The 14,141-nt window shown below is 45.1% G+C and overlaps 1 protein-coding gene across 1 annotated transcript in view; it reads right to left on the bottom strand.

Moving 5' to 3' along the window:
- LOC112107877 (zinc finger protein 271-like) overlaps positions 1 to 14,141 on the bottom strand; it is an 879,239-nt gene that overhangs the window by 624,960 nt on the left and 240,138 nt on the right. Inside the window, 1 exon segment of the mRNA XM_029913212.1 lies at positions 6,656 to 7,211. Coding sequence (XP_029769072.1) covers positions 6,656 to 7,211 — 556 coding nt within the window.

Here is a 14,141-nt window from a genome sequence, read left to right as displayed (position 1 = left end):
AACATGAGAGACTCAAGGGGCTCAATCTATTTAGCTTAAAGTGAAGGTTAAGGGGTAGTCTATAAGTAGGTACACAGGGAACAAATATTGAATAATGGGTTCCTCAATTTAGGAGAGAAAGGTGTAACGCAATCCAATGCCCAGAAGTTGAGGCTAGAAAAATTCATGCTGGAAATAAGGCATAACTTTTAAATGGTGAACGTAATTAACCATTCGGACAATTTATCAAGGGTCATGGCAGAGTCTACATCACCGACAATTTTTCAGTCAAGAGTGGAGGTTTTCCTAAAAGATATGGTAAAGGAATTATTTGGGGGGGGGAAGTCCTGTGCTATACAGGAGGTCACACTACATGATCACAATGGTCCCCTCTGGCCTTGGAATCTATTAAAATACCAGTAGCTAACTAGGTGTATGTAGCAAGGCCTGGCGTGTTGGTTTCTTAATAGTTATTCCTGTGTAACAAGCCAGAGGTACAACATCGAAGACACGTTTTCAGATGAGATTTTAAGAGAGATGTTGCAGAGAGACAAGATGGCTGTTATACCTGGCAGGTTCGGAGGTGAAGGCTGATGCAGGGATAGAGGTGAGATTGTGAGGAAGGGCCGAGAGGAGACACACAGTGGAGGAGTTATACCAGGGTGACTGGCACAAGACTATGGAGGAGGTGTAAGCAGAAGTCTTTTCTGGACTGGCTCTGGGATGAATGGGGATCCTGTGGAGGTGTTTGTGGATGGGTGTGACACGTTCTTTGCATTCTCTAAATACTGACACACGAGTGAGAAGAATAACTAGTTTATTGTTCAGCTAGAATTCATAGCTGCACCATCAAGTCTATCATTTTCTTCAAAACAACATGGCACGTCCTGCCCTAACAACCCCCATTGCCTTCAGGGGGATTGGATGGTGTAGAATTCAGGGCAGAATTTTGCCCTCCATCAATAATTCTTAGGGACCATCTCCAAATTCTCATATGCCTGTTAACATTCTAAGAGTCATCTATTAACTCTAGTATTTATATCACTACCTCTTCCTTCTTTTAAACAATGCCTTAATGTCTCTCAATGTATACAATATACATTTCAACATCACATACACAGAAAACAGCTATTTTTTACGTTCTGCTTCTCCAAGCAGAAGAGGCAACTTGCACGTCACTCTCCAGCAAGCGTTTACCTCCTTATACAATTATTTCTATAAAGACGTATGACATTTTTAATTAGTTTCTGTAGTGGTTTAAGAACTTGTTAATGTATTATCTTCTTCAGATCAATTAACCTCTCCATTTTTCTCTGTTCTATCCCACAATGACAAGTTCTAATGGTTCATTTGCACAAGACGTTGTATCTGGGATCTCAGGATATGTTTATTAAATCAAAGGGCAGCAAACATTATATACTTGCTAGGATTTTGGAGCTCTCTGTGCTTTTTTTATGCCTCTCTAATCACCTGTTTGTGGTGTAGGCACAAGGATGAACTGGGTTGCCAAAGCTAAAATGATGGACGAGTGTGTTCTTCTAAAAATCAAAGTAACTTTGCTTAATTTTCTGGTTCTCATTAATCTTATTCTCTCTTAATGTTGAGTCTTGTTTAGCTTTTTTCTTGCTGGGAAGGTTAATTTTCATTCATCTTCTCAACAGCTGAGTGGGTGACTCTCCATCGTCTACTAATGGATGGATGGAGCTGAGGATTGGTAGCTTCTTCATCCACGTCTTCACCACCTGTACTAAGCTCTTGTGTAGATTTGATCTAAAATGGTTAGAAGTTGAAATCACATGCTTAAAATCGACATCAACTGAAAGCTGCTTAATTGCTGCGAAGGGAACACTCTGTTCGAACAGCACTGAACACTTTGGCCCACATTCTTAAAGGTATTTTGCTATTGTTCCGCCCGCTGTTGCAAAGTGTAGAACTATAGTCACAAAGGGATATAGGATCATAAATCCAACATTTTAGGCCTCTCAGACATTCAAAAAAATCACCACTCAGTTGCTACCTAAGCCTAAGTCCCCCTCAGCACCTCATTTCTACCAGTTTTAAATGCGTGCTCTGCCTGATTTGGAGCAAGGGCTTAAACCCAGGTTTCCCATCTGACTGGAGAATGCCCTAACCATCAGGCTATTCAGTCTCTCTCTCGCGTCCTCTCGCCCCACGAATATTTATTTAATACCAAATGGAACAGGTTCAACAGCAGAGACCGAAAGAGACACCGCAGCATACCCAATAGCCGGTGGTATGGGCGCTCACTTGGGAGATGGGAGACCTTGATTCAAATCCCCGCTCCAAATCAGGCAGGGGTTTGAAAACAGGTCTCCCACCTCCCAGGCAAGTGCCAGAACCAGAGCCCTGCAAATCCGCGGGTATCCGCTTTACATCCGTGAACCATTTCTGCGGATAGCAGTGCGGATCCGGATACAAATTTTGTATCTGCGCAAAGCTCTGATGGTAAGATCCGGGCGGGCAGCTGTGAGAAACCGCCCACCCCCCGCACAGGGCAGGTGGAGCGTCCACCGCAGCTCCCCACAGCTGAGAATCTCTCCTGCCGGTTGGTCAGATCCTTAAGGCCCAGTTCAATGGGAGTGCCTTTGTGGATCTGGGGCCTAACCCCTGCCCTTTCCTCTGCATTTCACTCCTGGCTGGCTTCGGTGGCTCCCTGCTCAGGTTGTTGGCTTCTGAGAATCAGGCATCTAACTCTCCCCATACAATGCTTGGGGGGGCTGGATGCATAACTCAGGGCTGTGAATTCCACTGGGTGGCAGGGCTCTGGAGAATTACGCGTTGAAACACCTAAGTCCGCTTTGTGAATCTACCCCAAGTGACTTAGATGGCTAATTCACACTCTCAAAAGTGACAAAACCTTAAGACCCAGATCCTAACTCCTATTGAAATCAATGACTTACAATGATTTAGGCTGCTAAGTCACTTTTGAAAATGGGACTTAGCCATCTGAGGGTACGTCTTCACTACCTGCCAGATCGGCGGGCAGTGATCGATCGATTTATTGCGTCTAGTCTAGACGCGATAAATCGACCCCCGAGCGCTCTCTCTGCGCTGCGAGAAGCGCAGGCGGGGTCAACGGGGGAGCAGCAGCAGTCGACTCACCGCGGTGAAGACACCACGGTAAGTCGATCTAAGTATGTCGACTTCAGCTACGTTATTCATGTAGCTGAAGTTGCGTAACTTAGATCGATCCCACCCCTAGTGTAGACCAGGGCTAAGTCACTTAAGCCCAGATTTTTTAAGGTAGTTAGGTGCTTAACTCCCAGTGGAAGTTAGACACCCTAACTACCCTTAAAATCTGGGCCTTAGGCCTTGCAACGCTGAATGGAACACTGCCTAAATACCTTTAAAAATCTAGGTCTTTATCTGGAATTCCATGTCTTACAAAGATACTTGCAAATGTTCACATTTCAGGGTGCAACGAGCAATGATCAGTAACAAACTTCACTTGTTCTTTGCCACATGAGAATCTGTAATGTCCGTTGGTATAGCTGGGCCCGAGTCAAGCCATTCAGATCCAGATTCGAACCTCCGCAAAACTTCAAAACCCTGCACTGGAATACCCTGGTTTGGCCCATCTCTGACCATCTGATAGTCTCTGTAGTATCAGACAGGAAATCATGGGTCTGTAGATTGTATCTCAAGTAGAACAAATAGCATGTTCACATGTGAGAAGCCTCTGGGTTTATTTCTTTTACGTACGATTCCCAAATAGCCTCCCTGTAGCATTCACGGGTAAAGTCACTGGAGTATCATAGTTTTAGGTCCATGAACAATCATGCCATTCACTGCTGTACATTTATATCTGTAACCTCCATAGTCCCTTGCTGACTGCTGTGCATTACCTTTGGCCATCCTTTCATAATTGTTTCATTCGGCGTTTTCCCTCTTTGTGGCCTTTCACTTGCTGTGAGAAGGGATCACCAAGCTTTTATCTCCAACTCTTGCTTCCTCGGCTTCTTTCTCTAATGCAGCAAGTATGGATAGTGCAGCAGCGGGCAACACTTCATTACTATGCACAGCTTTCTCTCACATCTGTAGCTTTATCATCATACTTTGCATCCTCATAGAACAGGTAATATGGTATCAGAGATCTGGGTCTGTTTCAGCCTCTGCTCGCCGGTCAAAATTTCTCTTAGCACTTAAGCAGTATCCCTAACAGCTCTGTTTGTATTTGTGCATCTAGTTTCTGCACCTCTGTGACCTGAATGCATAAAGTGTAAGCTGTCAACTTTCTTCCCACTACTGCAAAATGACTTCCCCTAAATCAAATTGTGAGGCACCTATTAAGATTTTAATAGGCCTTCCACTTATGTAGAACTTTTAACACCGGCTCCTGTACAAGCATCTCTTTCAGTTCCATCCAGGCTTTTCTGATAACTGCAGGACCACCTAATTTTCATTTTCTAGCAGCTCGCTCAAAGCTGATGTTTTTGTAGAAGATAAAGTATCATCATTTTAAGCCAGTCCTAAGCTGGTAGCTAAACATCATACAGGGAGTTCAGAAAACTGCTGGCGTTCTTGGCAGGAAGAGGGAGACAGTTTGCAGCCCATTTATGGTTCCCTGGTGGCAGTCAAGTGTTGAGTCAAGACTGAAGCTTTTCTTGCAGCTGGTGACTCAGCATTTTCAAATGTAGCTGGTTTAACACAGTGGTTCTTAACCAGACCTGTATCCCTGGGGTACGCAGAGGTCTTTCAGGGGGTACGTCAACTGATCTAGATCAGTGTTTCTCAACCTGTGGGCTGAAACCCCCATGGGGGTCGTGGGACGGATTTAAGGGGGTTGCAAGTGCAGAGCTGGCATTAGGGGATGGCAAGCAGGGCAGTTGCCTGGGGCCACCTGAACTTAAGTTACACGCTTCAGCCTTGGGCAGCAGGGTTCGGGCTTCAGCCCCGTGCGGCGGGTCTCATTCAGGGGTACAGTCGCCTGGAAAGGTTGAGAACCACTGGTTTAAGACACAGCTCAAAAAAAATCCTTAGAGTATGTCTTCACTGCACAGTTAGCTTGGGTCATGAGCAGCCAGGCGTGAGTGACCACCCTATAAATCCACACCCACATTATAGTGTCCTTATTGGTGCTTCGCTCCCCCACATGTATTGCTAGGACTTCTAGAAGTCCATCCCATGGTTTTTTTTGTGCTGCAGTAAGATCAGCCACTCTGATTTTTTCCTAGCGAACTGTGGGAGAACTGGTCAGTCCTTCAGGGCACACAGTGGAATTATAGGAAGGCATTGGAAGACTATCAGCGCTCGAGTGATTTAGCCTGCATCTTCATTGCAAATGGGCGGGTGACCAGTCCAAGTGAAAGTAGTACCCAGGCTCCAACCTGCAGCTGTAGCCAGGCCAGCTCGCTGGGACCGAAAGCACAATTAACTTGTGTGAGAGGGTTGTGTGGGAGATGAGATTAGGGGCAACACCCGGTAAGAGCTAACTCTGCAGCCAAGACAATCCTCACAAAGTTGCAGATCAGCTGACTTCAGAGGAAAGAGTTGGATTTACTTGCTCCACAAGGACTTTGGTCTGAAGTTCATTCCAGCAGAGCTTTGGTCTGAAGTGAAGCAGGTACTTTTCCAGGCCTTTTCTATGATATTGCGGGTCCATACAATTCAATGGGGCTTTAAAGAAACAATGAACAATTCCTAACAGAAAAATGTTAGGTCAAACAAGACAGAGAGATTCTCATACAACTGAATACAGCTGCATCTCTCCTGAGCTTAATCATCAGGTTTCTTTATCAACAATGTAAAGAGGTACAACGTACAAAAAGGAAAAGGTTTCCTCCCCACTACCAGCAAAACAGGGAACAAACTCCAGGTGTGTTAACTCTGGAAGGCTGTTCTGCTATGATCTGCTTTTCTTAGAGCCCTCCACACCACAGTCACTGGCCATAGCCCACTAAGGCAGAGTAGCAGTGCTCTTTCACCAAGGAAGAGAAACTCTTGCCCTGTGTGAAGGTCATACGGACGGACATTCATCACACCCACAGAACTTCAAGGCTGGGAGGTTCATGAGCAAAAGCGCCCCAGGAATGTATTTTGGCAGAGCTTGCAGCCCTCACGAAAAGGGACTTTGCCCTCACTTTTCTCCTTTCTCACACAGGGAACACGACAGCAATATGGGACAAGTGAGGAATTCTGGCTGGGGAGCGTGACAGCTCTGCTGGTGACTCACCGATGTCACTTCACCTCCCTTTTTTATTTTTAAAATGTCCCTCTCTCTCAAACCTGTGGGAGGCCTACTTCATTCGTGTGTGTGAAGCACCGAGATCCTTAAATGCATTGAAGTGCACAGTATTATGAAATCAGGAGGGAGATGTAAGGGAAGTATTACATTCCCCCAGCATGCACACGCACAAGAGGGAAAGTCGCTGAACTAAAACAAAAGTGTGAGCTTTCCCCTGTTGAGGAGCTGTGCTCGCGTGGTTCCTACAGGAAAAGCATCTCAAAGTGCCTAGGCAGTCCCTGCTCTTTAGGATCCAACCACAAACAAGAAAAGAGGAATCCTATGGCAGGCTGAAGCGGTCCCGTGCCCGGGCTCAGAAGGACACGCTGGAGCAGGTCCCGCAGCCCGACTCAGAAGAACAGGCTAGAGCAGGCCACCTTGTTGCAGCAGGGGCACGTATAGATCTTGTCCCCTATGTGCGTTCTCTGGTGCTGGACGAGCGTGGAGCTCCGTGTGAAGCTCTTACCGCACTTAGAGCATTTGTAGGGCTTCTCGCCCGTGTGTGTTCTCTGGTGGCTGAGGAGGGTGGAGTTGAGGCTGAAGCATTTGCCACAGTCAGGGCACTGATAGGGCCGCTCCCCCGTGTGGCTCCGCTGATGTCGGGTCAGGGTGTAGCTGCGGCTGAAGCGCTCCCAGCACTGGGTACACTGGTAGGGCTTCTCACCCGTGTGGGTTCTCTGGTGGGTCAGGAGATGCGAGTTCTGGTGGAAGCGCTTCCCGCATATAGTGCACTGGTAGGGCTTTTCGCCTGTGTGGATCCTCTGGTGCGTGATGAGGTGGGAGCTCTGGCTGAAGCTCTTCCCACACTCAGTGCATTTGTAGGGCTTCTCGCCCGTGTGGGTTCTCTGGTGCTCAATGAGGGTTGAGCTGCGGCTGAAGCTCTTCCCGCACTCATTACAAATGGTCGGCTTCTCTCGCCGGTGAGTTCTCTGGTGTCTAATGAGATGTGATTTCCGGCCGAAGACTTTCCCACACTCCAGACACGCATTGGGCACCTCCCCTTTGTGGAGTCTCTGCTGCTTCCCCAAAGCTCTCTCATGGGGAGCAGACTTACCCCGTCTCTTCCCTGCAGGCTTTTGCAGCTGCTTTTCTGAGCTCTGCTGACTCTGGGAAACATTCGATTTGGATCTTCTTGAGAACGTCCCATGAGGCTCCACTTTCTCAGGCCCTTCTGGCTGAGGACGGTCATCCTCTTCGCTCTCACTTGCAATCTCATCATCTGCTAGGATAAAAAGAGAGAGTCACTGCCTGAGCTCAGGAAAAATGAACCCAGGGAAAGGGGAAAGGCAAATAAATAAAACAATGCTGATAAATGTAGAAACTGGGAGCCAGGACGCTGGGCCCTTCCCAAGGGAGATAAGCGGGGAAGAGCTGTTCTTCAGCTTCCTGTCTGAAAACCCAGAGAAGAGAGATGAAGGAAGAGGAGGGGCTCCTAACAGAAACCAGCGAGGTTGGTGGAATGCAGTGGTCTACCCTGAGGTCACGACAGCTGCTGGTTACAGTAATGAACTAGTTGAACTAGCATATTGATCATACTGGTTCCTTAGATTCATAGCTATTAAGGTCACAAGAGACCATTAGATCACCTCCTGCATAACACAGGTCACAGAACCTCACCCAGCAATTTCTGCATCAAGCCCATACAATGAGCTATATCATCTCTTTTGAAAAGATATCCAATCTTGATTTAAAGACTTCAAGTGATACAGAACCCAGCAATTCCCTAGGTAAACTCTCCCACTGGTTAATTACTCTTACTGTTAAAATAACAGCACCATATTTCTAGTTGGAATTTGTTTAGTTTCAGCTTCCAGCCATTGGATCTTGTTATTCCTTTTGATGCTAGATTAAACTAAGTATGTTAACTATCAGAAACTTTCTGCTCATGTACATTCTTATAGACTGTGATTGATTAACTTCCTTCTTGACATTCTCTTCGATAAACTAAATAGAATGAGCTTCTTTAGCCTGTCACCATAAGGCAGATTTTCTAGACCTCGGCTCATTCGTGTAGCCCTATAATGAACCTTTTCTAATTTTTCAACGTTCATTTTGAAGTGTGGACACCACAACTGGACACGGTATCCAGAAATGGTCTCACTGATGCCATATACATAGGCAACAGAACCTTCCTACTCCTAACTGATACTCCCCTACTTACGAATACAAGGATTGTGTTCACCCTCTTAGCTACGACATTGTACTAGGAGCTCTTGTTCAATTGTTTATCTATCATTATTTCTAAGTCACTGCTTTCCAGGATACAGTCCCCTATTCTATAAGTGTGACCGCAATTCTTTGATCCTCAGTGTGTGACCTTGCAGTTGGCTGTGTTATTTACCACTCCAACAATGTGTGTCACCAGCAAGGATTTTATATTTTCTTCTGTTAGTATATAGGTCCGTTTGTTAGCCTGGGATAGAATTTTGGGTTTGACTTTTTGATACTCTTATACTAAAATGTGTAAACAAGGGACAAAGGCACTGTGAGGTTGCTTCTGCCTAGTCAGATGGATTTGTTAGTAAAATGGGAACAGATAAGAGCAGTTAAAGTGTTACTCAAGCGCACACTTTAAGATGGCCTCAACCCCTATCTCAAGGCAAAGTCAAGCAACCAGTCGTGAGGGGCAAAGTGGCAGGAGTCACAGATGGGCCACATGGCATTGTAGGCAGTCTCCTCATACCATCCCCACCATAAACTTATCAAGCTCAGTCTTGAAGCCAGTTAAGTTTTTTAGTCCCACTACTCCCCTTGGAAGCTGTTCCAGAACTTCTCTCCTCTGATGGTAAGAGGCCTTCATCTAATTTCAAGCCTAACCTTGCTGATGGCCCGTTTAGCCATTTGTTCTTGTGTCAACACTGGCACTTAATGTAAATAACTCCTCTCCCTCCTTGGTATTTATCCCTCGGATGGATTTAGAACAAACGATTTCTCTCCTGCCATCCATGTCCACCCTCTGACAAACAGAGGCTAGGGACACCATTCCTTAGCCATCCTGGCTAATAGCCATTAATGGACTTAACCTCCATGAATTTATCTAGTTCTCTTTTAAACCCTGTTATAGTCCTAGCCTTCATATTTATAGAGAGCAATCATATCTCCTCCTAGCCTTTGTTTGGTTAGGCTAAACAAGCCAAGTTCTTTGAGTCTCCTCTCATAAGGTAGGTTTTCCACTTCTCTGATCATCCTAGTAGCTTCTCTCTGTACCTGTTCCAGTTTGAATTCATCTTTCTTAAATATGGGAGACCAGAATTGCACACAGCCTTCCAGATGAGGTCTCACCAATGCCTTGTATAATGGTGCTAACACTTCCCTATCTCTACTGGAAATACTTTGCCTGATGCCTCCTAGGAGTGCATTAGCCTTTTTCACGGCCACATCACATTGGCGGCTCATAGTTATCCTGTGATCAACCAAAACACCCACATCTTTCTCCTCTGTTGCTTCCAACTGATAAGTCTCCAGTTTATAGCAAAAATTCTTGTTGTTAGTCCCTAAGTGCATGACCTTGTCATATTAAATTTAATTCCATTTCTATTACTCAAGTTTTCAAGGTCATCCAGATCTTCCTGTATGACATTCCAGTCCTCCTCTGTATTGGCAATGCCTCCCAACTTCGTGTCATTTGCAAATATTATTAGCACACACCCACTTTTTGTGACAAGCTCATTAATGAAAATGTTAGGTAAGATTGGTCCCAAGACTGATCCCTGAGGAACTCCACTAGTAACCTCCCTCCAGTCTGACAGTTCACCTTTCAGTATGAACCATTGTACTCTTTTCTTTAACTAGTTCCTTATCCATCTTTCAATTGTCATATTAATCCCTATCTTCTCCAATTTAATTAATAACGTCCCCTGTGGAACTATATCAAATGTCTTACTGAAATCTAGGTAGATTAGATCTACTGTATTTCCTTTGTCTACAAATTCAGTTATCTTCTCAAAGAAAGAGGTTGGTCTGGAATTATTTACCTTTTATAAAACCATGTTGTATTTTAGCCCAATTACTGTTTACCTTTGTCCTTAACTAATTTCTCTTTCAAAATGTATTCCAAGACATACATTATAGAAGTTTAAGTATATTATGACAATACAATGGTCTTTATAAACCAAATCTGTAATGGCATCAAAAAACGATAAAACTTATTTGACAAGACCTATTGTTAAGGCTGTGAAGGGTTCGGTCACAGAGACCCCCTTGGGACTGTCACCTGATGTGCTGAAACTACCTCTGTGCCTGTTTTCTTTGCCAGCTTGGGACTCCAGAACCCTGTCTTCTTGAGCCAGACATGCCAGCCTGCTGCAACACAGACCCAGGAGCTGGTCCACACCCCCAAAGTTCCAGAATTAATTGAAAACAGCTCAGCAAGTACTCCTGTCTCCAGCACCCAGACCCCAATGGGATCCAAATCCCAAATAAATCTTTTCTACTCTGTATAAAGCTTAAACAGGGTAAACTCATAAATTGTCCGTCCTCTATAACACTGATAGAGAGATATGCACAGCTGTTTGCTCCCCCAGGTATTAATCACTTACTCTGGGTTAATTAATAAACAAAAGTGATTTTATTAAGTAGGATTTAAGTGGTTTCAAGTAATAACAGACAGAACAAAGTTAGTTACCAAGCAAAATAAAACAAAATAGGCAAGTCTAAGCCTAATGCATTAAGAAACGGATTACAGGTAAATCTCACCCTCAGAGATGTTCCAATAAACTTCTTTCACAGACTAGACTCCTTCCTAATCTAGGCCTAATCCTTTCCCCTGGTACAGTCCTTGTTAGTTCCAGCTCGGGTGGTAACAAGGGGATTTGTCATGACTGGCAGCCCCCTTTGGTCTGTTCTACCCCCTTTTATAGCTTTGGCACAAGGCGGGAATCTTTTGTCTCTCTGGGTCCCCACTCCTCCTTCTAAATGGAAAAGCACGAGGTTTAAAATGGCTTCCAGTACCAGGTGACATGGTCACATGTCCAGTGAGACCCCAAGCCTTCACTCTTCCCGGCCTGACTCACAGGAACGCTTGCAAGTAAACAGAGCCATTTATAACCATTGTCCTAGTCAATGGGAGTCATCAAGATTCTAAACCATCATTAATGGCCCACACTTCGCATAATTATAATAGGACTTCAGAGTTATATTTCATATTTCTAGTTTTAGATACAAGAATGATACATACAAATAGGATGATCACACTCAGTAGATTAGAAGATTTGTAATGATACCTTACAAGAGACCTTTTGCATAAAGCATATTCCAGTTACATCATATTCACACTTATAAACATATTTTTATAAAGCATATGGAGTGCAACGTCACACCCTCCTCCTGAACTTACTGCCGGAGTCTTGGACACTGTCCATGGCGGAGGCAGTACATGTAAAATCCCTGTTTGTCTCTGGTTACACACCCTTCCAGTACCTTTAAACCCTAGGATGTCATTCATAGGTGTTCTCGCAAAGTTCTGGGTGCCTGGTCCCTGGGTGCCTAAAAACACGTTGGGGTGCAGTATTGCTAATAGAATGCAGATAGCATTCTGGAGTGCAACGTCACAAAGGCTACATTTTAGTCACGGGTATTTTTAGTAAAAGTCATGGATAGGTCACGGGCAGTAAACAAAAATTCACGGCCCGTGACCTGTCTATGACTTTTACCATATACCCCTAAATAAAACTTGAGCCAGGGGACTGCAGGTGCCCAGGGGGACAGGACGGGAGCGCTGCGGGTGCCGGTGGCCCGGGACCCATGCTGGTGCTATGGGGTTTGGGGGTTGGCAAGCTCCCTATCCAGCATGTCCCTGTAGCTTGGGGCTCTGTGCGCTGCTCCCACCACAAGCGTCAGCTCCACAGCTCCCATTGGCCAGGAACCACAGCCAATAGGAGCGGTGCCTGCGGGCACGGGTAGCGCGTGGAGCCCCCCTGGCTGCTCCGCCTAGGAGCTGCAGGAACATGGTGGTGGAAGCCAGGGAGTGCCGCCCCCTCCCCGTAAGCGCTGCCACGCACCCCAACCCCCCGCCCCAGCCCTGAGCCCCCTCCCACACACCCAAACTGCTGCTGCTAGCCCAGCCCCTGAGCCACCACCGGCCATTGCAGAAGTCATGGAGGTCACAGAAAGTCATGGAATCTGACCTCCGTGACAGGCACACAGCCTTACCTATTATCCATAAAACCATGTTATGCTACAATCCTTTAATTATTTACTGAGTCCCAGATCAGCCTTTTCATGATTTTGTTTGGAACGATGTCACACCAACTAGTCTATACAGTTCATGGACTGCAAAACCAGAAGAGACCATTGTGATCATCCAGTCTGGTCTCCTGCATAACACAGGCCATAGAACCAGGCCAAATGATCATATCATTTAGAAAAATATCCAATCTTGGTTTAAAAATTGTCATTGATGGAGAATCCATCAAAACCCTCAGTAAACTGTTCCAATGGCTAATTACTCTCATTGTTAAAAATGTATGCCAATTTCCAGTCTGAACTTGTCTAAATTCAACTTCCAACCATTGGAATGTGTTATTCCTCTCTCTGTTAGATTGAAGAGCTCATTATTAAAAATTTGTTCTCCATGTGGGCACTTATAGACAGTAATCAAGTCACCCCTTAACCTACTCTTTGTTAAGCTAAATAGATTGAGCTCCTTGAGTCTGTCACTATAAGGCAGGTTTTCTAATCCTTTAATCATTCTCATGGCTCTTCTCTGAACCTTCTCCAATTTAACAACATCCTTCCTGAATTGTGGACACCAGAACTAAACGCAGTATTCTAGCAGTGGTCACACCTGTGCCAAATACAGAAGTAAAATGGCTTCCCTACAGCTGCTCTAGATTTCCTAGTTTATGCATTCTAGGACCACATTAGCCCTTTTGCAGTGGGAGCTCATGTTCACCTGATTATCTACCATCATCACCAAATCTTTTTCAGTCATTGCTTCCTGGAATAGAGTCCCCTATCCTGTAAATATGGCCTACATTCTTCGTTCCTAGGTGTATACATTTGCATTTAGCTATATTAAAGTCCATATTACTTTACCAAGTGATCCTATCTATTCTTTTAAAATATTGTTACATTAGCTTTTTTCCAGTCCTCTGGAACTTTCCTGGTGTCCTAAGATTTGTTAAAAGTCAACATTAATGGTTCAGAGAGCCATCTCTGGAGATATTTAAGAGTAGGTTAGATAAATGTCTATCAGGGATGGTCTAGACAGTATTTGGTCCTGCCATGCGGGCAGGGGACTGGACTCGATGACCTCTCGAGGTCCCTTCCAGTCCTAGAATCTATGAATCTATGAATCTATGAATCACTTAATTGTTTTAATTACAAATTGTGAAAATTGTTGGTCCTGCTGGTATAAACATGTCTAACAGTTGCTGTTTAACATCCTCCCTAGTTACTGATAGAATATAAAGTATTTCATTATCACTCTATGGCCTTGGCTACACTGCCACGGCAGTGCTGTGAAGCGCAAGTGTAGTCGCGCCGCCAGCGCTGCGAGAGCTCTCTCGCAGTGCTGCAAGTACTCCACCTCTCCGAGGGGAGTAGCTTGCAGCACTGCGAGCGAGCGTGCAGCGCTGCAGGCACTGGTTACACTGGCGCTTTACAGCGCTGCACTCGCTGTGCTCGGGGGGGGGGGAGGAGGCGTTTTCACACCCCTGAGCGCAGCAAGTTGCAGTGCTGTACAGCGCCAGTGTAGCCAAGGCCTAAGATGTGAATACATCATTCTACTCCTTTCTAAATACAGAACAGAAACATTTATTGATACTTCTGCCTTTTCTGTATCATGATTGACAGTACTGCTTTATCTATTACTTGATCTATATCATTTGTAGATTTTTGTTCCTGACAGACAGATCAATATAAATAAATCTCGTTGTCCTATGCTCCTGGCTATAGGATTTTTCATTGATCCCTTTAG

The sequence above is a fragment of the Terrapene carolina genome, unplaced genomic scaffold (genome assembly GCF_002925995.2).
Source record: "Terrapene carolina triunguis isolate 2854851 unplaced genomic scaffold, T_m_triunguis-2.0 Scaffold517, whole genome shotgun sequence".
Lineage (NCBI taxonomy): Eukaryota > Metazoa > Chordata > Testudines > Emydidae > Terrapene > Terrapene triunguis.
Note: the sequence above shows the minus strand (reverse complement) of the source record. Positions and strands in the feature narration are given on the sequence as shown.